This window comes from Kwoniella dejecticola, chromosome 6 (assembly GCF_000512565.2).
Source record: "Kwoniella dejecticola CBS 10117 chromosome 6, complete sequence".
NCBI classification, from domain to species: Eukaryota; Fungi; Basidiomycota; class Tremellomycetes; order Tremellales; family Cryptococcaceae; genus Kwoniella; species Kwoniella dejecticola.
Genome location: NC_089306.1, coordinates 1,274,342 through 1,297,286, shown reverse-complemented (window position 1 = coordinate 1,297,286; position 22,945 = coordinate 1,274,342). Strand labels below are relative to the sequence as shown.

The window sequence follows — 22,945 nt, the reverse complement described above, 5'->3', positions numbered from 1 at the left end:
GTTGATGACAGTGTTAGGTTGAAAATATCGTTGTGAATGCAAGGACGCAATTTGATGTATTGTATTTCGCTGTTGCTGGAAAAGCAGACTCGTACTGACAACTGTGCCCAAGCGTGTCATATTCATTTCATACGTCATCCGTTCCTTCCCGAATTCGAGCACAGCCAACAAGTGCCACATTGAACGAATAAAGCTATATTTCCGGCATCGCCGGCCGAACCACTCCTTTCACAAAGAACAGACGACAAATAAGTGCAGATACACCCTGCGGATACATATACACGTATCTCGCACATCATCCAGCATCCCCCGCATAGTCAACTGCCTCGTAAGGGGGCTGCTTCCTAAGACTCAGTCCAGTGAAGGCGGACAAGCCGATCAAAAAATGGCGGATCTCAAGGTAAGCAATCTCTTCTCTCCTGCTTTCTTCCTCACTTGCCCTTTGTTGACGTGCGGTCAACTCATACAATCTGGAAATAGGAATTCGACAAGCTGTTATCAGCCACGATCACTGCCCCCCGTCTGTCCGGATCGAAAGTACAGAAATTAGCTACTCTTTCATCCGAACTGGTGCATGAAGACCATCATATCGTCACTACATTCTTCAAGTTGAATGCTTCTCTGGCACCGGCAAGTCAATCTAGGATATCGAGTCTTTACGTGTTCGACGCCATTGCTCGAGAGGCGAAGACACAAATCAACAAAGGCGTTGGAACTCAAATTAAGAAAGAAAGGGGCAAGGGAACGCAAGCTGGATTATTATTGAAATTGGAAGGTGTGGTAGACAGTTGGATAGAAGGGTTATTGGATGATGGGAAAGGCGGTGTGTGGATTGATGGAAAGGTGAGTACTCCATCAAATGCAAAAATGTCGCCTTTGGCCTTTTGGTGGTGTGCAAGTTGCTGATTCTATCTGGCTTGTTTGATCTGTTTGTTTGTTCGTGCTTGATTAGGAGAAAACCAAGAAGATAGTGGATATCTGGTCGAAAGCCTCGACGTTCCCTCAACATTGTCTCGAGCGATTATCGACGAAAATCCAGAATGCCGGACCGCAAGCTGGCCCATCTAGCACACCCGCGGCCGCTCCAGTGACATTGAAAAGTGCAGGAAGATCAGCTTCGAGCGGAAGCGGTGGTAAAGGTAAATATCTCTCATCCTACACCCTTTCTCCCTCGTATATTGTTTTTTCTCTCTTCCTGTCTTCGGCTTTTTGTTATTTTCGCGTCCGCTGTGTCTCTCAAACATGACCTCTTCCCATGGGGCACGAAGTGTCAAAAGGGGAATGATCGACAACTATCAGAGGGGACTATCCATGATGGAGAAACCCTACGAATAGAATCAATAAACCAAGGTCCACCGTAAAGTACCACTAACCTCCAGGGAGAACATGGGATTGTTTACCTTGACCTGACCCCTTCCTCCCTCGATTATATATCCTGACTCATCATCAACCAAAGAACCCCAACAATAACAGTAACAGAAACAATAACGTTAAAATTGTCGATGGCATGCATCATCTTGCGTTATATACTGCTATCACTACCACTATCACTAGGAACGAGATTAGGTCGTCGGCAAGTCTGGTCATCTGTGCATTTAGGCGTAGGCAAGGCAAAGCTTTGGAAGGATAATCCCCATATCCAATCACTTGAGTGTGATGTTCAATTCCGTCCCAGGATGATACCACGTAGGTGCAACCTCCCCGTACCAAAGCGAGCCTCTCGCTGCTCGGACGGGTGTCGTAGGGGAAGTGGAAGTGGAGGCAATCATTAGGATATACGTGGATTCCAAAGCAAACGGCCTAAATGCACAGATGACCAGGCGAGCCAAAGTCATTTTCGTCCCGCTTCACTTCATCTGCTTTTGCTTCTGCGTTTGCGCTCATAATCCCATTCTTGGCTTTCCTATTTACCGTATCGCGCACAGAGAGAAAGAGCATACACTGAGACATGATTTTCCCCTTCCCTCCCCTGCCCTCATCCGACTGAAACAGGTTCGACGACCCCACCTCATCCCCCTCCCCCTCCTGGTCCGGCGCCAACCATTCCCGCACACGCAGGCGGCCTTCCACCAGAAGTAGCCAAACTACTCGGAATCGCCCAACCGGGAGTATCAACGTCGATATCCAGTCCCGCTCCGCCCGATAACCTATTATCGCCGAGTTCAAACTTGAAGTGAGTTCCTCTAATTCTCTGAACTGATTTCGCGTCTCGCGTCAACACTGAAAAAGCTGATAACCTATTCTTCTCAGTGGCGGAGGCACATCAAGCGCGACTCCAAACTCCAATCCGATCATTCCCAATTTAGATCTCGCCGCAATCTTAGCAAGCGTCAATACCAAACCGCAATCTCCAACTTCGAATCCAGTGAATCATGCAACATCACAACTATCTTCTCAGGCTTTCAACATACCTAATTTGGCCAATTTGGCTTCTCTTTTACCTCCAACCCAATCGCAAACTCAAACTCAAACCCAAAATGGCATTTCGAATCCAGCTTCATCGGGTGACCCACGATCCAGGAGAAACCCTCCTCCTTCAAGTGGAGGACCTGCACCTGTGCCCAGTCCCCCTTCAAACACTAATCCCGGATTAAATGCTGCTCAAGCTGCTGCTTTGGCGAAATTCGCTTCTCTCGCTCAAGCTGGTCCGCCTCAATCCCAATCTACAACTCCATCTCAGATACCGCCACGTCCACCGGCTCATCAGAATGCGTACGACCACCAAAGAGGCGTCTCGATCGGTATAGGGCCAAGTGTGGACATGAACATGAATACGAATATGAATATACCCAGAAGATCCCCTCAGAAACCATTCTCTGATTTACCGGAACCTCCGAGAGGCAATGCGAATACGAATGCGAATGCGACTGCCGGGTGGGGTCCTAATCCACCTAGCACACACGGCCACTCAAGGAGGATCTCTGGTGACGCAGCTGGAGGAGGTAATGCCTGGGGAAGAAGAGGTAGTTATGAGAACGACAATTACGGTGGACCGTCAAATCAAAGAAATAGGAATTTCAATAGACAGAGATCAAGATCAAGATCACCGAATCGAAACAGAGATAGAGATAGAGATAGAGAGAGAGATAGGGGTGGAGGGACGGATAGACCAAGTGATAATGGATGGGGTAATCGAGGGGGTAGAGCTGTACCGAAGGATCATGGGCCCGGGCCTGAACAAAGTTTCGATCGACGCCCTCATTATTCGGATTCAAGAGGACCTGTATCTGCTCAAAGTCAACATGGTGGTCCATCGAGTAGCTTTGGAGCTTTCAACGGAGCTGGAGCTGGAGCTAGATCTGGTCAGCCGCCTAATGGCATACCGAATAGTCAGGTAAATCCTTCTTTGCCTCCTCGGCCGGCACAGAATTCGAATGCACATGGGAATGGAAGCGGTCGTGCACCTCCTCCTGCTTGGATGGAAGACCGCCATGATCAGCCTGACTCCACCAATCCGAACGATGGTCAACACCAGCCTCAAGCTCAGACTGAAGAAGGCGAAGAAGATATGGCTCTGGATGATGAATCAGATGACGGAATCTCGAGTAAACCTATCATAGCACCGAATACTTTGACACCGCAGCAACAACGGTATCAGCAAGAACAGCAGCATCACCACCTCCCTACAAACAATCAACAGCTGCCAGGCCAAGGCTATACCGGTCACCCGACGAGCGGTGCGGATACGCAGGATACTCGAAATGATATTGAAGGTCAACATAGCAGTAGTAATTACCAGCAAGTATCGTATAACCGATTCTCCAACAACAGCATCAACGAATTCAATGGACAAACTCAACCGAAGAATCCGAATGCGAGTGCGGCTGGGCCAATGATGACGTTAGACACGTTCCCTATACAGACTTTCGACCCGTCTTCACCTGATTCATGGGCTAGTCTGGCGCAGGCATGGAAGAACTCGATGGGGAAAGAACCGAATCAGATTGAATTGATGGCTTTCTTATCTGGAGGAATGATGGGCAATATGGGGAACATGGGTAATCCGAATACTTAACTGCACCAATCAGGTTATTATCTGATCAAGATTCCACCCACAACTATATACCTGCGCACGGTCTGATAACGTATAATAAGTAATGGCATTCATGTAGTCAGGTTTGTGGTGGATTGTATCATGTCGATAATCTCCTGAGGGGTAGGGTGACATCCTCATGTATGTCAATGACCCATGAGAAGTCCCGAGACATGTATTGCTCTCATGATTAATTCGTTGCAGATTCCACATTATACATAAGCACATTCCAACTGATTATCAAGTACACATACTCCTATTACTTCACCTGCCTTGAATCCTTCTACATCCGCACTTCTAGTGCCCTAATTCGCTGACAAAGACTAATTCTCAGGAGGAGGCGGAACTTCAACATGCCTCTTATGTAGATCTTTCCGCATACTGATCAATACCCCCTTTCGCACTTTGATCATCCTGTTATATATGAAATACAGAGCGCCAAGGGTGATTAATGCACATGCGCCGAAACTGCCGGAGAAATAGGCTCATGGCCAATTAGCAGCAGCACCGGCACGGGTTTCTAATAGACACCGGATCCTAGCAGAATCATGTGGGAGGAGAAAAGCAATGGAGATTGATACTCACACGCAGTCTGAAATAACGTGGGAGTTCGTCGATGCGTTTGTTTGACCCAATACGACTCCGACATAAACACTGATCAGCTATCAAATGTCAAGGTATAAATACTGTCAGCTTTGCGTCATCGGGGAACAGACAAATGGAAGAATGTGCATAGCAGTAAGGCCAGAAACAGAATGGAATGTGACTACGACTGACCTGCTTGGGAGTAGAAAGCAACAACGCCAAGATGAATTTCCAAGTTGGTAATCCGCAAATGGCCAAGACAGCCGTCGTATAATGCCTATACCATCACCAACCGTGAGAAAGAAAAACGCATATCGGGTCAGCAAGTATGCAATATCGTATGATTGGGATCGCTGTACGTTGACGCAAAAGGGTTCGGTGAATGAAGCCCCTCGAATGAACCGACTCACGTAGGTATCACACTCAGTCTGACGACCCAAGCCATGAGGAAGCCACCTTGACGTATACTCTCCGACAAACAAGCGTAATTCAACGATTTCATCGTCATTCTTTCGGCTCGGTGACGGCACCAGTGCTTGAAGAGCAAGAATAAGACTGTTTCGCCTAGACCCACACCGACGACTACGATGGCGAAGCCTATCACAGTCACGTTAGCAAAGAGAAACGGGATTTCTCCGAACTGAGGATGAGCTTGAGCTTGGGTTGAGTTTTACTCACCTTTGCCTAGACCCCATACCAAGCCGACCAGAACAATCACGATTTCTGCGATGTGTCAAGAATCAGCCCACTGGAGCACTCTCGTGAACATGCAGTAGAAGCGCGCGAATTGGGGATCTGACTCACCGTTTCCGAACAGAGGCGGGAACGATAGTACGAATAATATAGCTGCAGGTATCACAAATCCAGCTTTGAGTTCCCGTAACTTCTTCACGAAGGGGGATAACCAGTTGATGATCTACAAGAGCACGAGTCAGCCACCAGCAAACCTTCTAAGCAAAGCAAAGAGAATAAAGCGGAATCGGATTTATCTTCGTTTTCTGCAAGTCGCAAGTAGGAACCACCTTGACTCCAGTCTGAACTCACGGAATGATGGAAAAAAGCCATAAGAGCTACTACGACCACTATGAGGATGAAAATGAGATACCACCATATCCATTCTTTCCTTAACCAGAACCTCCAATTCTTCGCCTTCTCCCAAGTGATCAGACCTTTTTCGTACTCTATCTTCTCGTCTTCCGTCAATTCTTCGTCTGTCTCATGCATGATGGAATGTCTAGACTTCACACGGGCCGGTGCAGATGCGGCTGTATCGAGATGACCGTTGGAGTCTTGCCGTTGCCAATGATTGATAGAGGCTTCTCGATGATCATTCTGATTGTTCTGCTGTGCGTATTCTGCCGGTTGCAAGTTCTGATATGGGTGTGAAGTCGGTGGTGAAGCTGTTGAGGCGAAAGCTTGTGCAGAGTCATTGGGGGACATCGTTGTGTTGGTAAATTCTGATTGAGCGATTGAGCGATTGAGTAACCGATCGACCAGAATTTGCTATCAGGAGGATTGGATGATATGGATTACGAGTTCAAGAGAGGTTACTCTATGTCTTGTGCACTGTCAAGAGGTCTACAGATCAATTGTCCGGGGCTATGTCAAAGTAGATGAGCTGTCTATACGTCTATACCGCTCTACATTGCGAATCTTGTTAACATCTCGACACCTTACACCGCTTCTTTCGGCTAAACCTGTCTCTTTGGTCTGAATGACAGATTGAAAAAGGTACGTCATCTGATGATCGGCGTCCCAAAAGTGAATTACTCAGGGGCAAAATACTATTTTGGGAACAACTAAAAACCAGAATCTCTCGCGTGCATTTGATTCCGTCATCTCAAAATCTCACACACAGATGCCACAGCATCGATTATTGGTGAAATGGAAGAAACGCCGATAAATTCCGGTTACACTTGTCAAACTCGTGGCTCTGGCTCTGGCTATGGCAATTTCATTTCCTGCTGGGAAGATGCGAATTCGACCATAGCGAAAAAACCTCGAATTCGTCAATTCCAGTATTCCAGTAGCATAACTCAGCTTGAAAACACCTAACATAAAACCTTTTACTTCTTCCTCACATCAACAAGAAGAAAAGCCGCCAAAATGGGTATGTCTATCTCGCTAGGATCGAGCGTCGTGGAGGTCACTGTGAATGAGGTTTAGGAGGAAAAGGAGGAAATCTCGCTTGAGTCGTGTTGGGTTGGACAGTAGAGTGATGAAAAGAGTATAAGAGGGATTGCCTTGTGCGAGATGACATGTGCTCAAGCTGCTGCTCTGAACACTGTTTGATTGTCGGCGAATAGTCAAATGGAGGTGAAAGTGAAGAGAAGGAGCTATGGGGAAATTATCGTCAAAATTGGACTACACGCTAACTGACCAACTAAACGTTGAATTTATAGAGAACGACAAAGGTACCCTCGTTGATCTTTACATCCCCCGACACTGTTCCGCTACCAGTGGGTTTACTTCCTATTTAGGATCGTTGATGTGGAGACGACTTGCTGACGGAAGTTTTATGATCTGCGTCTCATTCTACCTTCAACCTCAATCCTGATCAAACCTAACCAAATCGAACCAATCAACCTCAATCGACGGTATTCCACCTCGTTCCCCACAAATCAACAACTCCTTTCTTCGACCACAGACCGATTGATCACCGCCCAAGATCACGCCTCCATCCAAATCCAAGTCGCCGACGTTGACGCCGACGGTAAAGCCATCAAGGGTCAAGGTACCACCATCGCCATCTGCGGTAGAATCAGAGCTCAAGGTGATTCCGATGACTCCATCAACAGAATCGCTACCAAGGAGGGACGTGAGTGACTAGCCGTTTTTTGCCTCACTTCTTTTCAGCGTGGTTTCAGGTGGTGCAAATGCTCTGGAAAGAATGGAATATAGAGTTGAGTTACCGTTGGGAGGGAATCAGGATGAATAGCTTTTTGGATCTGGCTGCCGAGCTTCGGTTCAGCTTGATACCCCAATAGATTGGTCAGGATTGGATTGGATCAGCGACGATGAGGTATGATGCTTCGAAGCAGGAGGGTGGTGCCGTCTGGAGGTGAAAGTTGTACTGAGCATCGGATCGCATCATCATGATATCTTACGAATCAAATGAGCATGTTCGCTGACTCGATCTCCCACCGTCGCAGTCCTCAAGAACGTCTGGTCTTACACTCGTTAAACAGTTGTAAACATAGATCTTAGGCTCAGTAGGCAGTTCATAGGGGGTATACCAATACCAGTGGGATGCATCCATTCTAGGCACACCAACCGAATCCACCGAATTGCTGGTCAGGTTTTGCGTACCGGATGAAGGTGTCTAATCTGATTCTGAGTCAGGGATATCTCGGTGCTGACTCAACACTCTGCGGAAGGATATCGTCGTTGCATTTCGTCATCAAGCGAGCGAGGTCGCGTCATATACACAAATTGTAGAAGGAAGTGCCATACACACGGAGAATCGAGATGTCGAAGGCGCAAGAGCATGGTGCTTGCTCGATCACCTTTTACTCATCGCCTCCATCCGCACCCCAATCATCCCTACCTTGATCTTCCCGTTCAAACGCGATCAAATCGTCCTCTTGGTCTCCTTCAGGCAATCGTTCAAGAATACCCCTGCGCAATCTTCGCGTCAGCTTGGATTACCATGTCATCACGGATTGCATAGCTGATATGAGTAATACTCACTCGCACTCGCATAGCAATTCCGTGCAGTAAAGATCCAAGTTCAAGTCGCACGGATCACTGCGGAGGCCAAAATTGTCAACGTCGCCCATTGGCCACCTGCGATGAAGAAGCAAGGCGGAGGAGGAAGCGCTTGTACTGACGTTCCGAAAGGCTGTTCAATCATACTTGCAATCCCCTCAATACCCATGAACGTCATACTGATACCGAACATGATGAAGACCATCTTCCAGCCCATGGCGTCGACCAGCGTGAATGGGAGGATGAACAGGTAAAGCGAGACAACCTGTTTGAGGTGTACGCAAAAGATATACGGTAGCGGAGTTTGCACTCTAAGGTAAAGATAATCAGTCAATTCATTGAATCTCCTTTTTCCCAACGAGAACTTCACTCGCATCCTTTCCATCGATCCAAGCTGGTCTGTCATACCTGACACAGCAGCTTGCAAGGCGTTCATACCCTTCACATTACTGTGGGTCAGCTTGCAGGACATCTGACTCCGAGTGTAACATGCAAGCTGATTCGTCACGCACAGCAGGGCCGACGGCTTCCAGACATCCCATCTTCCTGAACCGGAAGATTGATCTACTGATCTCATGGGCGCTGTGAATTGATGTATGATTAGCTACTCCGGCTCTCGAACTATCTTAGGCAATCAGGAATCAGATAGTCACTCACATGATCAAAGGTAAACCAAGCTCCACCATTCTGCCCAGTCCCAGCTCAGCACTCCTGATCACGCCCGTATCAGGCTTGACCCCCTTCTTAATCAACGGCGTCCTCTCATCCAACTTGCTCCCCTTATCCGACTTTCCAGATCTACCCGTTGGGAAAGTAGGAGTCTCTTCATCGTTTTTATAATCCTTTGGGGTCAACACCCTCACTGCCGTTGGACGTCTTTTCAGCTGACTAGATATCTCTCGCGGATAATTAGGTCGGATATCGTTTCCTTGCTCTGCATAATGTTTGTTCGAAGTCGGTGTTGGCGAGTGGACTAAGTGATCCATGGATGGTGAAGGTGAGAATGGCGTGGTCGGATTATTCAGACCTAGCAAACTTTCTTCATCTTCACCTTCACCTTCACCAGCACGGCCTAAGCCAGTGGTCAAAGCGGGAGTCACGGTCCCAGGGGAATTAGTCATTTCCCCACCGTAATTATCGCGACGTAAGCTCGAATTGGAGATAGCTGATTTTAGTCGTCTAATATCGTTTCCTGCTAATTTAGCAGGTAGTAGACCTTCATTGGTAAAGTCAGCTATATTCCGGAAACTGCGATTAGGGCAGAGGATCTGGGAGAGCTGACCTTTCAGATCATCATGGTGTACACCGCCCTCCGCCCGCAGATGATGCTTGGTAGCTACCACGAACGCCACTACGAGCCTGATCACCTTCCGCTTCTCAGCTGTGAGCTGCTGCTTGGTCAACGGAGCTTTGCTCCCGTCTATTGGTGCAGGAGGGAGATTGACGGAGATCCAGATATTTCGAGAGAGATTACGCGCGATCGAGATCAAAGCTGTAAAGTCTTTTCGGCCCCTGGTACAACCCACGTCAGAGGAGCCATAGTTTGAATTAAAGATGAGAACCGCATGATCTGGACTCACTCTGCATATCGCTCGTATGCAGATGAATTCCTGTTCACAAGTTGTCAATTCCTACTTGTCCGGGGCATTTTCGCAGTGACGACTAACCTGAAGACCAAGAGCAAACCAACAACGACCGATAATAACGGAACTGCAACGCTACTGCTCAGCCGATCATTTCATCGAAAATCCTATTCGTTCAGTCCTGCGTAGGCTACACTCACCGACATTATTTGTCAGACCAACTTCTTTCTCCCACCACAAACTCGCAGCCGCTACACCCGCTGAGAAGAGCGTGACACTCAGAACCGGACCAAGCACGATCGGCAAGATCGAAGATCGGAAGACGAAGATATCGGGAAGCCATGAGATCTTCGATACCTGCTCCACAGCGATCAGCGATTGTTTTACATATACCGGTGTCTGTCAGGACAATTTAGGTGAAGAAGACCTCACTCACTCTCGGTTTATGGTCCTCCACGTCTTGTAAAGCCAGCAAAGAGGAGAGTGTAGTGAGAGGTAAAGTCATTGAATTACCCTTCGCGTATGACATGTCAGCTATTCTCTTCATTTCTACTTGATACCCGCTGTCCTGCCCTGTTTGATCTGCGAGCCGGAGATAGAGCAAGCAGCACAATGGCATGCGTCTCGCTCATGCGATACAACGAGGTATCCGATTCAAGATGAGTCAAAAAAGTATGAGCGAGCACTGGCATACGATCTTACGAGACAATCAACGTCTTCAAAGGACTAATCTTCCCAGATCATATGGAATTGAAGGAAGGTATCGAAGGAATCCATAAATCACAGTCAGATTATTGAGTACTCACAATTGTGCTGAAGCCTGTGCCCTCCTTCCTTTTCTTGGGACTCGACGTGCCCGAAGGCGTGGTTGAACTATCATTAGTAGCTAATCCTGACATCTCGAGCTTGTTTTTGCAGTTGAGTCGCTGGACATCCAGTCAATCGTATATGCACACAATATGAAATGCAGGTATTTAACAGATTGCAACATCTTTACCCATGGCCTTGCATGTATTCGTTTGTGCGATGAAACACGTTTGCTTGAAAGTGCGTGAAAGTCCAGATAAAGTAAAGCTGAAACGGACGATCAGTGCTCAGGCACAATCACAATCACCTGCATGGATCGTGCGCAGGAGGTCGTCTTCAGGCTGAACTACTGTCTATATGCATGTATGTCAATTTCGGGAAAGTGAAAGGGGAGTGTCTGGTCGTAGCGCGATGCGGCATCGATGGACAGTGACGAGAGACAAACGACTTGGTCGGGGTCGTGGCGAATGCAAAAAGATATTTGTGGGTTGCCGTGACATCAGAAGGCTGTAGTGCAGTGCCAGCGACATCGTGTATCGACATTCGCAAGCGAAGAGGTACGATACGAGGCTCGAAAGATAATGTAAGAAATACGGGAAAGTTTCCCGGTAATGCTTCTTACAGCATTAAGAACAGATACTACACATGATCTTAGCCAAAAGAGGCCAGAGAGGATAAAAGCGGGAGCAATTTCCGAACGCTGTCACATCCGTCATGGCGGATTGGAGTTTTGATGATCATGTCTCGGTGTGGCACTCGAACTGCTTCCTTCCATGCATAGGTATAGGTAAGGGCGAGGCTCATATTGGCAAATACAATGCTCCTTCAGCTCATGTGAAAAGAAGATGTCATGAAATGAATGCACGATGAGTCGCTGTGTCAATGAATGCAATGCATGTCAGGTATAATCAACTCCACATCGTTATCTACCCCATTCCGCCGGATCCCACTCTTCCCCTGAGTCATCCTCGCTCCACACAATATCCGGCACTTCATCCCCTGGGACAGGTATCACACCTTCCCTTCCTGCTGATCTGGCTATACGGCGCGCGAGCCTCTCATAGGCATAATATTGTGGATGTATCTCCGCGGGATACCAGCTTTACCAATATCAGTCTACCGTTCTATTCTTAGATAATTGGTGCGATCGGGCGCGCGGAGGAAAATCAGAGGCACTCACTAATTCACAGCAACTACTATTCCTGTCTCTCCTTCTTCCTGTTCGACCCGATGCCACCAATTCGCAGGCAGATACAACGTCTCTCCTTCTCGGACTTCCACCCGAAGCGGTTGTATATGCGAAGGGAATTCCGCCGATGAGACCCACGGTATTGGATATGCCGGCTCGTCGTCAAGAACAGCTGTGAGACTGCCGGACGGGGAGCGCTGCAGTGTAGAGGGTTTATGGAAATATTCTGTCGTCAGGTCAGCTTTTACGACGACGTATAACAGGAAACCAGCGTCGACCATGAGATTGTGAAGACGCACGATCAAGCCATAAGCCTTCTATAGGCGATATCAACGTAAATATCTTGGTGCCCGCTAAAACATGATACACGTTCTCATACCTATACTAGGCATCGGCCTGCTGCATTGTATGGAGGGTAAACCCCGATAGTACTGACTCACGGATCATGGTGCAATGAAGTCGTGCTTTTCTTATCGCCAATCCATAAATTTACAGCTTCCGCTTCGGCTCCTGACTACTTCATCAGCTTTCTCCTTTCCCGGCGATTGTTGGATAGGCATACCTATAGCATCCTTCATCCAGCTCACATCCCTTTCTATGTATTCCTGGAACGCTTGCAACTCGGGCGGACCATATGGTCGCGGAGTTGAGCGATATATATTCCCGTCCTGCGATTGTAGATAATATGCCTCTTCCGTATTATCTAGATCCGCGAAGTGTATCAGCTGGGTATACTGGAGCATGCACAACCGACCATGTGACCTACTATCTGACCGCTGACCCAAATTCGATATCAGGTCTGAGATAGTCATCTTTTCATCTAACGCTTTCACGAAGGTCGTACTACCATCTTCCAGTTGCCGGACGGAATCAGCTAATCTAGCTATCGAATAAGCTGATACTGCTCGCTATATCACGATGTTCGACGAGTAGCTTACCCATCGTCCGTGATCGCTACAGTCACCTGCTGATCACTGGAGACGTTCTCGTACGTCTCAGCTTTGGTCCAATCGTGACCTTGCGCAGCGGATGTCAATGGTGAAAAGCCTTTGGTCGACCGATGTGGTGTTCAGCAGCAGGTCAGCTCCTGATGGTGCTGCGACTCACCTTGTATGATAGCTGGATGAGCCCTGTTGATCATTCTCAAAGTCTCGATGGATGAAGGCGGTTGATCGTACGTCGTCGCATCGTGAACCTGTAAGTCTGCACAGTGAAATTAGAGTAAGAACCAGAGATTTCTGAAGTTCTGGTGGGACTTACCTCTGTAATCGTCTAGAAGCTGCTCGAGGTGTCTCACCAAGCTCTCTATCCTGTCCATATCGACCATTTAGGTATTCTGCCTCATGTGATTGGCTTAAGAAGATACACTCCGTGAACAGGCATGTTCACTTCTGGCAGATGGACTGCACAAGTGGATTTCCCCGCAATTGGGCCTTGGTGTCTGTGGGGTAAAGAAGCCACGCGCCTCGATGTTTTCGAGCATAAGTTTGCTGTAGTAAGGCCCCAGTGCTGTTATTTACATGTCTCTGTTTGGAACGATGTTCATCCACAACACGCTTGAATCTCAGGACCGACGTCCCAATCGACGATACAAAAATGGCCACATCCGTGCTAAGCTCCCCTTTCATGAACCTGAATACTATCAACACGATTCTATCTTCCACCAAAACAATACCGATCGAGCAGAAGATCCAATTGCTGGAAGCGAAGATCCACTTATTGACCTCGACCTTACCCGCTCTCGTATCGCATGCAATAGCGGGTGATCCAGCTCCAATTCACTCGCTGCAGGTGCGCTCGGCGAGAGACACAAGGGTGCAGGAGATCGACACGATCCGCTTAGACCTAGGTCAGACATACTTGCAGCAGAAGGTACCGGATTACATCAGGGCGGAAGTGGAATTTGGGATTATAGATAAAGACTGTAAGAATATGCTGAAGCGGCTGAAGAAAAGAGCGAACTCAGATAGTACAAAGCAAGCTGGAATTGCCGATCCTTTCAATATCCACCAACCTGAATCGCCTATAAGTGAAGAAGAGTGGATAGTGGAGATCAAACGGCTGCGAATAAGCGCGTTGAAGGGCATGATAATTGTTGAAGAAGGCTTAGGCCGGGCAGCGAGAGTGGAGAGGTGGAAGAAGGCCATAGAAGATATAGAACATTCACCGATACCATAATCTGCCTGGATCTCTCTCATCTCAAACGTATGAAGGAGCGAAAGCACGGAACGAATATATCACGATATGCATGACCATTTCTCTTCGCTACAAGAAAGGATTCGAAGGTATCGCAAGTCAAGATAGTCCTCCGGCTCTTTTTCACACATTACCTCCCACATAATAATCACAATTTGCGATATCATTGACCCAGCTGCCTATACACCATCCACGCAGCTACATTCTTCGCGCTCTGGGCAGTTCCTCTAACACCTTCGCCCGTCCTATAGTATAATCACGAAAACCAATATATCAGCCTCACGCCTTCCTACACACATATCACCTGACAGATAAGTAGACAGGATGATCTTTCATAGGGGAAGAATACGGCTTACCATTCTTTACCATCTAAATCGGTGACTGTGCATACGACTTTCCATCTCTGTCCAGGCATTGGCATCTTGACAAAAGTCGGTCTGCATCCCGAAATCCGAATCCAAGGATGCTGCATTAGGGCTTGAGGCATTCCCACCGACTTTCGGTCTTCTTCTTTCCAGTGATCAGGTACTGTCAGTTTCGGATTCTCAGGTGGCAGGTCCCTCAGGATCTTAGTCTGTTCCTCAAGTAAGCGGGTGTAGATCCATTGGCAGTATGGTGTGAGAAGAGGGTGTAGCCATGAGATGAGGTAATCGTACGCTTGACCTTTGCTCCGTTTTGCCGTTGCTGGACCTTGCGTGGCACCGCATTGAAGCTGTTTACGAGTCTCGGCCTCACCCTCTGCCTCTATCTGTGGCTCTCGGGCAATCTTTGTAACTTCATCCAGCTGATGAGACTCCGCAGATTGCATGTTCTTCTGGTCTTCTCCCAATCTGGAATTTGGTATCGCAGATTTTTCGCCTTCGCCTCCCGCTAGGAAATATCCTCCCGGGAAGATTGCCTGTTCAGGTGTCGGACGTGTCACCTTGTTGGTCGTGGTGAGAAGCGCGGTCGTCATCATCATGCCTATCATGTCTTCCAAATCTGCCGTATGTGATATCGGGGGACCGCCAATAGCGACCTCGGCTCGACATTGAACAGCCGGCAGAGGCGCTTCGATCTTTGACTGAGAGTCTGGAACGAGCCGATTTGGTTCCAAAGCAGGTTGAAGGCCCTTCGGAGCGGGTTCGATTTCGCTGTCGTCCACGATTACTATTTCTTCCTGATAATCACCCACGATCTCCGGCTCTTCTTCTGCAGCTTCTCGTTCTCCTTCCTCTTCGCGCTTCTCTGGCTTATCTTCAGGCATATTGAGTGTGTTCTCGGAAAACAGAACTCGATCGCGTTGCTGATACTCGATATCCCCTTCTTCGTCAATGATCAGATACCCTCCTTCACCCGATTGTAGGAAATCGTAGAAGACACCCGCGATCCATGCCTCCAATACCGACGCTTGGATCTTCTCCGACGAGCGTACGTATTCGAGTGATTCTTCTCGAGCGTTGATGAGTAGGGGCAGGTTGTAGAATATGGATAGTTGAGCTAGAGTCGCGTTGGAGACCAAGTGGTCCCGCATGATCTGTGATGAGGTACAGCCATGGATAGCGACAACCATCAGTAGCTGTCCTGACGAATTGAGCGAAGTGGCTGTACTGAGCCAGAAGAAAAAGGAAGGATTTACCGCTGCTCCGCCATGTCTGAGCCATGGATACAGGTCCTGGATCAAGCCAGAAGCGATCGATTCTGTTTGTTCGTACATAGCATGATGATCAAACAGTCAGTGAGCCTTACAATATGAGACCGTCTGACAGCTGCTGTTGATCTGATTATCCATTGAACTGACCTAATAGACCATCGCCTACATGTTCCAACTTCTCATAGTCTACCGCTTGAACGAGATCTTCGTCAGGCTTAGCTAACGCCATCACTCCCCTTCTGTTGAGTTGCTGAACGGAGACATGGGTAGTGACTTGTTTGAACAATCCCTTGTCCTGTATGTTAGGCAGACGAGGTAACTTGAGTCGAGGCAAAGGTGGAAGAACAAATGCGAACAGGGGATTGTTCCCATTTTCAAGGACTTGATATCGCATCTTGGCAAAATGCAAGATGCAGGAAGAGGAACTGATTGGAGAGCTTAACTCAGGAAGAGAGGCTAAATGGGTTAAGAGAAGGTGGAGCAGAAGAAGATGAATATAAAGCACAGCATAATCGCTCAGATACGTCACAATGCGACAGTGCTTTGGCCTGATTTCTGCTCGAACTTGCGCACGGTCATTCCCCTCATTTCGGCACACATTGCGCTAAATATGTCAGCCTATCGGTGTTCCGATCCCGCTTAATAGGAGCTGTATGTCCACCCCTTGCCGCCGACATCAAGGGTATGGGCATCCCTCCCGAATGATGCTCGCTTCGCTGAGATTCGTCCATTGCTCGTCAACGGTCAACTACAAGGCTACGTATGTAGGTATCCCCGCCGCATGAGAGACAAATTCTCAATAGCAAACGAAGTGAGGTATCTCCCAATGTTCATCGGTTCAGTCCTCCTATGATCTCATCATTTCATCCTTCACAGTTTTACTTCTTCTCTGCGCGCGTGATACCCATCGCCTCGCATATCTTCCACGCCGCCGCATCACCAGCCGCCTTCTTGCTGAACCTAACGGCTTCCGAAGTCCTGTGTTGCCCATTGCCGCAGAAGTCATATCAGCTCTCTGTCTCGTAGATTTGCGTACCCTTTGTAAATGCTGAACAGGGAGCTCAAACTGACCATTGCTTGCCATCTGATCCTTGCGCCGTACAGACAGCTCGCCAAGGTATAATCACCCATTTTCCAGCTACCTCTGAGAACTCATATGTCGCGGTGCTTCCCAATATCTTCCCTGACATATGCAAGATTTGCTTCGCTCCTTTGGCCTTCTTGTCTTCTTCCGACCATTCTGGAGGGGCGGGATACATATGTTGTCCTGCTTTTGGATAGATAACTTGAAGTCGCTCTTCTTCACGCTGCAATTCTTTAATGGCAAATTCGGATATCTGTTCGAGTATCGGCTCGAGGCAGGTGTAGATATACTCGAAGCTCTCTCCTTTGGTCTTCCTTCTCATTGGTTTCTCCACCTAGGCACCACCATGAATGATTGTGGAATTCATGGGAAACAACAGACTGTTCATTTGAGATAGAGAGGATCCGCCTTGCTGGTGGCCTAAGTACAATGCGCCCATGTATGCAGTGAATATGGACGCTTGAATTTTCTGTAGCATTTGGGAATCCAATCTGAGGGAGGCAGAGAACTTGAGGCGTGAGACGAGATTGTACTGGCACAAAACCTGAGATAGGGTCTGACTGCATCTCAGATGCTTTTTCATCACCTGTCATATGGATATGCCAAGAGCCAAGTCAGCGAGTACATCACAGTAGACGATATGTTCTCCTGACAGCGCTAGGATCTCACGGTTGCCTCTCCCTCGGTGAAGGTAGGGTACCTCTCCTGCAGAAAAGTTACAATTGATGCTCCTACGCCATGCACGATCAGCATTGCCGACAGTGAAAGGTCGAGGGAAGGGGACCAGATACCAGTAAGGGATCCACCAAAACAAGCCAGATCTTGGAAGTCCATCTCAGTGTCGCCTAATATGACGTTACCCCGCAGACTGTTCCTCATGTGAGATTTCGTGGACACATCGACTGAATGGATATGCTCAAAGATTGTTGCGTGGAGTCTATGGTCTGCGATTGGCGGAAGACGAGGCAGGACCAATTTCGGAATTGGCGGTAAGACGAATACATCCATCAGGTCTAGAGCTGGGTTTTGCTGCTGGATTGACGACATCCTGTCTTAAGAGATCTACTGTGCTCAAGATGTCAAGATGCAATGATTTTACCGAGATATGCGAGTGAAATCGATTGAAAGGTTGTGAGAAGAAGATTGAGCAAAATTTCCAAAAGTGCTTTGACCCAGGCTCCTCCGTATGACCATGTCGACTGTCAATGCCACTCTCACTCCAGGATGATGAGCCCGCGCTCACACGCACCGGCCATCTGTGAGCTTGAGCTGGAAAGAAGCAATCAGCTTCTCTATAAGCAGACGGTATCGTATTCCTACATCACATGCAGAACTACAAGGTATCGCGGTGTACATGTGTACAGATGCCCATGCATCTTCCCTGCATGAATGAAAGAAGGGTGCTCTCAATTTTCTTTCTCTCCGCCTCCCATCGCCTCAAGCACTTTCCAAGCCGCTACATTGCCGGCAAGCTGCTTCGTCAGCCGGGTGGCCTTCTCTTCCCTGCACATGTAAAGGGGTCTAAGCTGCATTCTTCTGAGGATGAGACGGGAACGTCAAAGCCCAAACGCACCAGATATTGCCATCATGATCTACCACCTTGCAAGTCGCTATCCAAGGCGGGTTCATCCAGGGGCCCTCCACCTGTTCATAGTTGTAAGTTGGTATGGACCCGATCTTTCCGTGAGCGTGCAAGAGTTTCTTTCCCATCTTTGCCTCTTCGTCCTCTACCATCCAGCCTTCAGGCACTGTGTATGCTGTGACGATATTGACGGGATATATCGCCTGAATTCGCTTCTCCTCAATCCGTAGATGATGGATCACAAAATCGGCCAGAGCCTCGATTATAGGCTGAAGATATTCGGACAGGTATTGGACAGCTTGACCCCGAGTGCAAGGGCTGACTACTGAGCGAATTCGGGACAGATAGACCACGCCTATGTAGGCGGTGAGTACCGAGGTCTGGCATATCCAGATGTCCTTCGGGGTGAACTCGTATGCCGGATGAGACGATCGAGTCTTTGAGGCCGAGCTGAGCTACTATCTGCGACGTGCACACAATCCCAGTGATTTGCTGCTTGATCTTCTACATTCAAGAACGAACATCTTGAGCTAGGTCCGCCGAAATCGGGTCTCTGCCCAGAGTGAGGAATGAGAACTGACAGACGCGATGCCATGACCATAAGAGGGATACGTATCCTGTAGATAGTCGGCGGCGATACCAGCTGAATGTTGCACAATGTCAACCACTGGATACCCTGCTAGTGAGCAGTAAGAGAAACTGGGGATTACCGTATAACGCTTCACCGATCCTATGCAGATCTTCGAATTTGTTATTCCCGCCCGTTTCCAGGACAAATACTTCTGAATCATATGCTTGAATTGTTACCGGACGATGAACATGGCTCGATATCATATTTGCCAGCGTGTGATCCGTTATAGCCGGAAGAGAGGGTAATTTGATCTGAGGAACAGGAGGAAGGATGTACTTATCCAATTCAGCGGCTTTGTCGTCGATATGTTTTGTTCTACAGCGCATTTCGGTCTCCCCTTGATTTCCCTAGTGATATTCATTGGAGCAGCGGTGTAACGGATAGGTCGCCCCAAATCAAGAGCTCAATGTAGTTTCGATTCAAATATAGCAAGGATGACAGGTATATTGCACTGAACCCATCGAAATGCTAGGTAAGACATCAATATTGTGTGGGCTGCTCGAAGTCTTTTGCAGTCGTCGCATACTTTGTCGGACAACGTGCGCGTGACACACACACACACACACACACACACACACACACACACACACACACACACACACACACACACACACACACACACACACACACACACACACACACACACACACACACACACACACACACACACACACACACACACACACACACACAGAGAGAGAGAGAGAGAGAGAGATTCTTACACAGGCTCGAGCCAGCATCTGGGGATGCACGAAGCTTCACAAGAACAAACAGGGGGTGCCACACTGAAAAACGGTTCGTTGCGCCTCGAAGGATTGAGCAGCTTTTCCCGTTCGTTCTTAGGCCGAGTCGGCTGAGATGGCCTTTGTACAACCACCAATGTCCCCAAAGCAGGCTGCGAAAGGAGGAACACCGTTTCTCTGATTCGTTATGCAGTGCTTCGCGCGAAAGGATCGACTCGCTTGATTGCTTCGTAAGAGCCCCCTCCTTTCAACCAGCTTCCGAATAACTCTGCAAACGAGCTGTCATCTTCATGATAAAAAATATAAATACCATAAACCCTGTTTTCTGTTCGTAGAGGGGAACCCCAGAAATATCGACTCTTTCGCTCCATCCATTCGGCAATAGCACTCGCCAAAGAAAGAATGTCGCTGGACTACAGTGCAGACGACGAAGAATACGATTGGGGTCGCTCCGTCGTTGGACCGACAGCTGTAAAGTACGAAGCCATCCGGGAACCAATCCGGGAACCATTCAAGTTCACTAGGACCGATTACGAACTCGACAACGGCTCTGAAAAATCACCTAGTGGCACACAAAGACTCCGACGTGACGCTCGAGGTGATTATCTCGCGACAGCAAGGAAGAGACGAATTGGGCGAACTGACCTGGTACAAAGGCGTGGTCACCACAATGCAGACCACTCCCATTCAAGGTACTTTCGACTATTGTGCTGGGAATGTGGGTATCGTCCATAACTCCAAAACTGCAACTGTCAATGTCGACATTCACGTGCAAGCTGATCTCTCCACGTTCCATGATGAGTTACTGCCCTATGGACAAGCGTGCCAATTGAAGACAGCTGCTATACCAAATCTCTTCCGTGCTTTGCAATCCGGAGCCGCAGGATCAGATACGTGGCGAGCGGTCACTGATCCTTCCGAGTACACGCGTTTCAAAAGCGTCACAGAGCCTTTCGTTGAAGTAATGCGAAGCGCTAGGACTCAGCCTCTGTTTTTGTGGGACAACGAAAACGCGAAACTAGCCACCACGACTGCAACTTTCGACGTCTCGACATGCATCCAGATCCACGAAAGAGATATCGACCTTTCGGGAGCGACATTGGACTCATATCACACGGGATATTGAGGATAACACACTGTCTGAAAGGCGAGCGTTGTTTGCGACGCCAATAACATAGTGTCAAGGGTGTATATTGGTTTGGCTAATGGGGTTTATCTTCTACAAACTTGATGCATAAGATCTATAGGGCGACTAGCAGCATAGATCAAAGCCAACAAATGATAGTACTAACTAGCAACAAATCGAGATTGACGAGGGAGCCTTTCTCAGAACGAGGCCCACCTTACTTATATATCTGTGCGAAATAGTATGAACTTTGCCGAATCTCGGAGGGCTATGTCTTAGCTCGGATGATCACTGTCTTTGTTCTAGCTCGGTTGCTGGCTACCCATGTGGTGCTCGACACCTCATTACCATGTCCGTCTCGATCACTACGCCTGAGTTTCTTATACTTCGTATCCATTCCTCGTACTTCCGCTTATTCCGGAATAGATCCCTGACACGTCTCTGGTTTGCATGCAGGGAATTTATGTACACCATTTGCAGGGGCGCCACTTGCAAGCTTGATTGAGGTATCTTACAGGATGGCGTTAAGCGTGAGAACCATGCAGCCTGAATTTTTAGGCCAATTTCCCGCGAAGAAATGCAACGGCAATCGCCCCCGGCAAACAGTCTTGCAGCTGCCAGCTTCAGCAGGCATGGAGGACCCGATACACTTTGAATCGTTGATGCCTGTACAGTAGTCGCGCAAAAAGCGTTGCTGATCACTAAGGAAATATACCCTGTACGCTTCCTGGACAAACGAAGCTTATTGGCCATCATCGCTCAGTCTGGACTTTTCCGCCACGAAGGGGCACAAAGGACAGTACCTTTCAGATAAAGCTGTTCGCATACCAAGACAAGGGTGTAGGTCAGCACTCCGGGTATCTCATCGACAACATCCCGCACATCACTTTTCAGGCTTCTGCAACCTCGTCACAGTCACATTAGGAAGCTGCTAAGATGGGGTACGTACGTCCTCAAGAACAAAGGTGATGACGCGTCATCCGTCCTACTTTTCTGAACACAGATTCGACGGCATACCCACCTGAAAGGTCATTATCGCAATCCTTTGTCGAATGACGCTAATCCTGTTGCCTTAAGTGGCGGAAGCCGTTTAGACCGGACGAGCTGATAAGGACAACACTCGGCTCATTGCGTGCGATATAAGACGGGCGCTCGATTTGGGTGTTCCCTATTGAAAACATCCAGCATCATATCGCGAGCGATAACCTCATCTCGTAAAGATACGTTTCCCTACATCTGCTATGTCCACCGCTGATCAGAATAATGCACCTAGTAAGCCCGTCCCTCCCACTTTGCTGAGTGCCGGAGGATATCTCGAGGGATTTAAGCAATTAATGATCTCTGTGCTCAAGCAGATTCGAGTCAAGGTAATACCCCTTCTAACTGGGTCGACCTGGGCCGATGTCGATTATACATCGATAGTCAAAAGACCTACTTCAACATCCTGCACGAGCTTCAGGAAGACACCGGGCCGTCCTTCAACCCCCACGGTATTGTACATGAGGGATTATGGAAGGAGGACAGCAGCGTGATCATCCACGCTACGCCCGCAGACGAGCACGGCCGCTATCAGACCCGATACAACGGTTGGCCCTGGAGTACCGTCCCCAGAGAAGGCCGAATGATCTCTGTAGATGATAGTCAAAGAACGTTTGGGTGGGCGCGAAAATGCCTTAGCATTCAGCCTAAACATACGATCATACTCGATAGAGATCCCCTCGAGGGTGAATCCGAGCCGTGTCGAGACGTCTCAGCAGGCTATCATACCATATCGATCAATGGTCTCAGATCAGCGCTTCAAAATGCGGAAGTGGCGCAGCAGCAGTACTGGATAGAAACTCTGGGATCGCCCTCCATCTGGCACGCTTGGCAGGATCCGGAAACTGGAGCAATGACTTATGTGCCTTCGCGAGGACAGCCCATTGGCCTGTCCGGTTGGCTAGATGGTCCCCTCGATGGTCAAAGGAACAGTGTCTACATCGATGTCGATTACACCGTCATCGAGACCTAATTGATCGCTTCTCAGCAGATTGTGCCAACTCGTA

At 48.4% G+C, this 22,945-nt stretch overlaps 11 protein-coding genes across 11 annotated transcripts; 5 read left to right on the top strand and 6 right to left on the bottom strand.

Annotated features, from left to right (window-relative positions):
• Window positions 1-385: 385 nt before the first annotated feature.
• Window positions 386-4,015, top strand: I303_105341 (uncharacterized protein; the record flags this gene model as incomplete). The annotated part of the gene is made up of 5 exons (XM_018408505.1): window positions 386-400; window positions 481-843; window positions 953-1,139; window positions 1,993-2,173; window positions 2,251-4,015. 5 exons carry the CDS (start codon window positions 386-388, stop codon window positions 4,013-4,015), a joined length of 2,511 nt encoding a protein of 836 aa, XP_018262196.1.
• A 341-nt stretch (window positions 4,016-4,356) lies between these two features.
• On the bottom strand, window positions 4,357-6,058 carry I303_105340 (uncharacterized protein; the record flags this gene model as incomplete). The annotated part of the gene is made up of 7 exons (XM_018408506.1): window positions 4,357-4,501; window positions 4,619-4,695; window positions 4,811-4,895; window positions 5,029-5,215; window positions 5,297-5,341; window positions 5,423-5,534; window positions 5,663-6,058. The coding sequence occupies 7 exons, from the start codon at window positions 6,056-6,058 to the stop codon at window positions 4,357-4,359; spliced, it is 1,047 nt and encodes a 348-aa protein (XP_018262197.1).
• Window positions 6,059-6,724: 666 nt separating this feature from the next.
• I303_105339 (uncharacterized protein) lies at window positions 6,725-7,802 on the top strand (the record flags this gene model as incomplete). Its single annotated transcript, XM_065969141.1, has 4 exons — window positions 6,725-6,728; window positions 7,021-7,077; window positions 7,266-7,436; window positions 7,771-7,802. The coding sequence occupies 4 exons, from the start codon at window positions 6,725-6,727 to the stop codon at window positions 7,800-7,802; spliced, it is 264 nt and encodes an 87-aa protein (XP_065825213.1).
• A 325-nt stretch (window positions 7,803-8,127) lies between these two features.
• Window positions 8,128-10,808, bottom strand: I303_105338 (uncharacterized protein; the record flags this gene model as incomplete). Its single annotated transcript, XM_065969140.1, has 12 exons — window positions 8,128-8,236; window positions 8,309-8,365; window positions 8,449-8,637; window positions 8,701-8,765; window positions 8,839-8,908; window positions 8,984-9,542; window positions 9,609-9,838; window positions 9,907-9,936; window positions 9,994-10,036; window positions 10,110-10,266; window positions 10,346-10,423; window positions 10,716-10,808. The coding sequence occupies 12 exons, from the start codon at window positions 10,806-10,808 to the stop codon at window positions 8,128-8,130; spliced, it is 1,680 nt and encodes a 559-aa protein (XP_065825212.1).
• Window positions 10,809-11,638: 830 nt separating this feature from the next.
• On the bottom strand, window positions 11,639-13,223 carry I303_105337 (uncharacterized protein; the record flags this gene model as incomplete). Its single annotated transcript, XM_065969139.1, has 9 exons — window positions 11,639-11,816; window positions 11,897-12,131; window positions 12,205-12,284; window positions 12,346-12,415; window positions 12,468-12,608; window positions 12,672-12,784; window positions 12,844-12,952; window positions 13,013-13,108; window positions 13,166-13,223. The coding sequence occupies 9 exons, from the start codon at window positions 13,221-13,223 to the stop codon at window positions 11,639-11,641; spliced, it is 1,080 nt and encodes a 359-aa protein (XP_065825211.1).
• Window positions 13,224-13,501: 278 nt separating this feature from the next.
• I303_105336 (uncharacterized protein) lies at window positions 13,502-14,083 on the top strand (the record flags this gene model as incomplete). The annotated part of the gene is made up of 1 exon (XM_018408510.1): window positions 13,502-14,083. The coding sequence occupies one exon, from the start codon at window positions 13,502-13,504 to the stop codon at window positions 14,081-14,083; it is 582 nt and encodes a 193-aa protein (XP_018262201.1).
• Window positions 14,084-14,264: 181 nt separating this feature from the next.
• On the bottom strand, window positions 14,265-16,128 carry I303_105335 (uncharacterized protein; the record flags this gene model as incomplete). The annotated part of the gene is made up of 4 exons (XM_065969138.1): window positions 14,265-14,346; window positions 14,458-15,617; window positions 15,720-15,781; window positions 15,882-16,128. The coding sequence occupies 4 exons, from the start codon at window positions 16,126-16,128 to the stop codon at window positions 14,265-14,267; spliced, it is 1,551 nt and encodes a 516-aa protein (XP_065825210.1).
• A 484-nt stretch (window positions 16,129-16,612) lies between these two features.
• I303_105334 (uncharacterized protein) lies at window positions 16,613-17,865 on the bottom strand (the record flags this gene model as incomplete). The annotated part of the gene is made up of 3 exons (XM_018408512.1): window positions 16,613-16,712; window positions 16,806-17,152; window positions 17,488-17,865. 3 exons carry the CDS (start codon window positions 17,863-17,865, stop codon window positions 16,613-16,615), a joined length of 825 nt encoding a protein of 274 aa, XP_018262203.1.
• A 359-nt stretch (window positions 17,866-18,224) lies between these two features.
• I303_105333 (uncharacterized protein) lies at window positions 18,225-19,357 on the bottom strand (the record flags this gene model as incomplete). Its single annotated transcript, XM_018408513.1, has 4 exons — window positions 18,225-18,321; window positions 18,392-18,837; window positions 18,982-19,043; window positions 19,111-19,357. 4 exons carry the CDS (start codon window positions 19,355-19,357, stop codon window positions 18,225-18,227), a joined length of 852 nt encoding a protein of 283 aa, XP_018262204.1.
• An 819-nt stretch (window positions 19,358-20,176) lies between these two features.
• Window positions 20,177-20,900, top strand: I303_105332 (uncharacterized protein; the record flags this gene model as incomplete). Its single annotated transcript, XM_018408514.1, has 2 exons — window positions 20,177-20,372; window positions 20,431-20,900. 2 exons carry the CDS (start codon window positions 20,177-20,179, stop codon window positions 20,898-20,900), a joined length of 666 nt encoding a protein of 221 aa, XP_018262205.1.
• Window positions 20,901-22,141: 1,241 nt separating this feature from the next.
• On the top strand, window positions 22,142-22,911 carry I303_105331 (uncharacterized protein; the record flags this gene model as incomplete). Its single annotated transcript, XM_018408515.1, has 2 exons — window positions 22,142-22,172; window positions 22,256-22,911. 2 exons carry the CDS (start codon window positions 22,142-22,144, stop codon window positions 22,909-22,911), a joined length of 687 nt encoding a protein of 228 aa, XP_018262206.1.
• Between the last annotated feature and the right edge of the window lie 34 nt (window positions 22,912-22,945).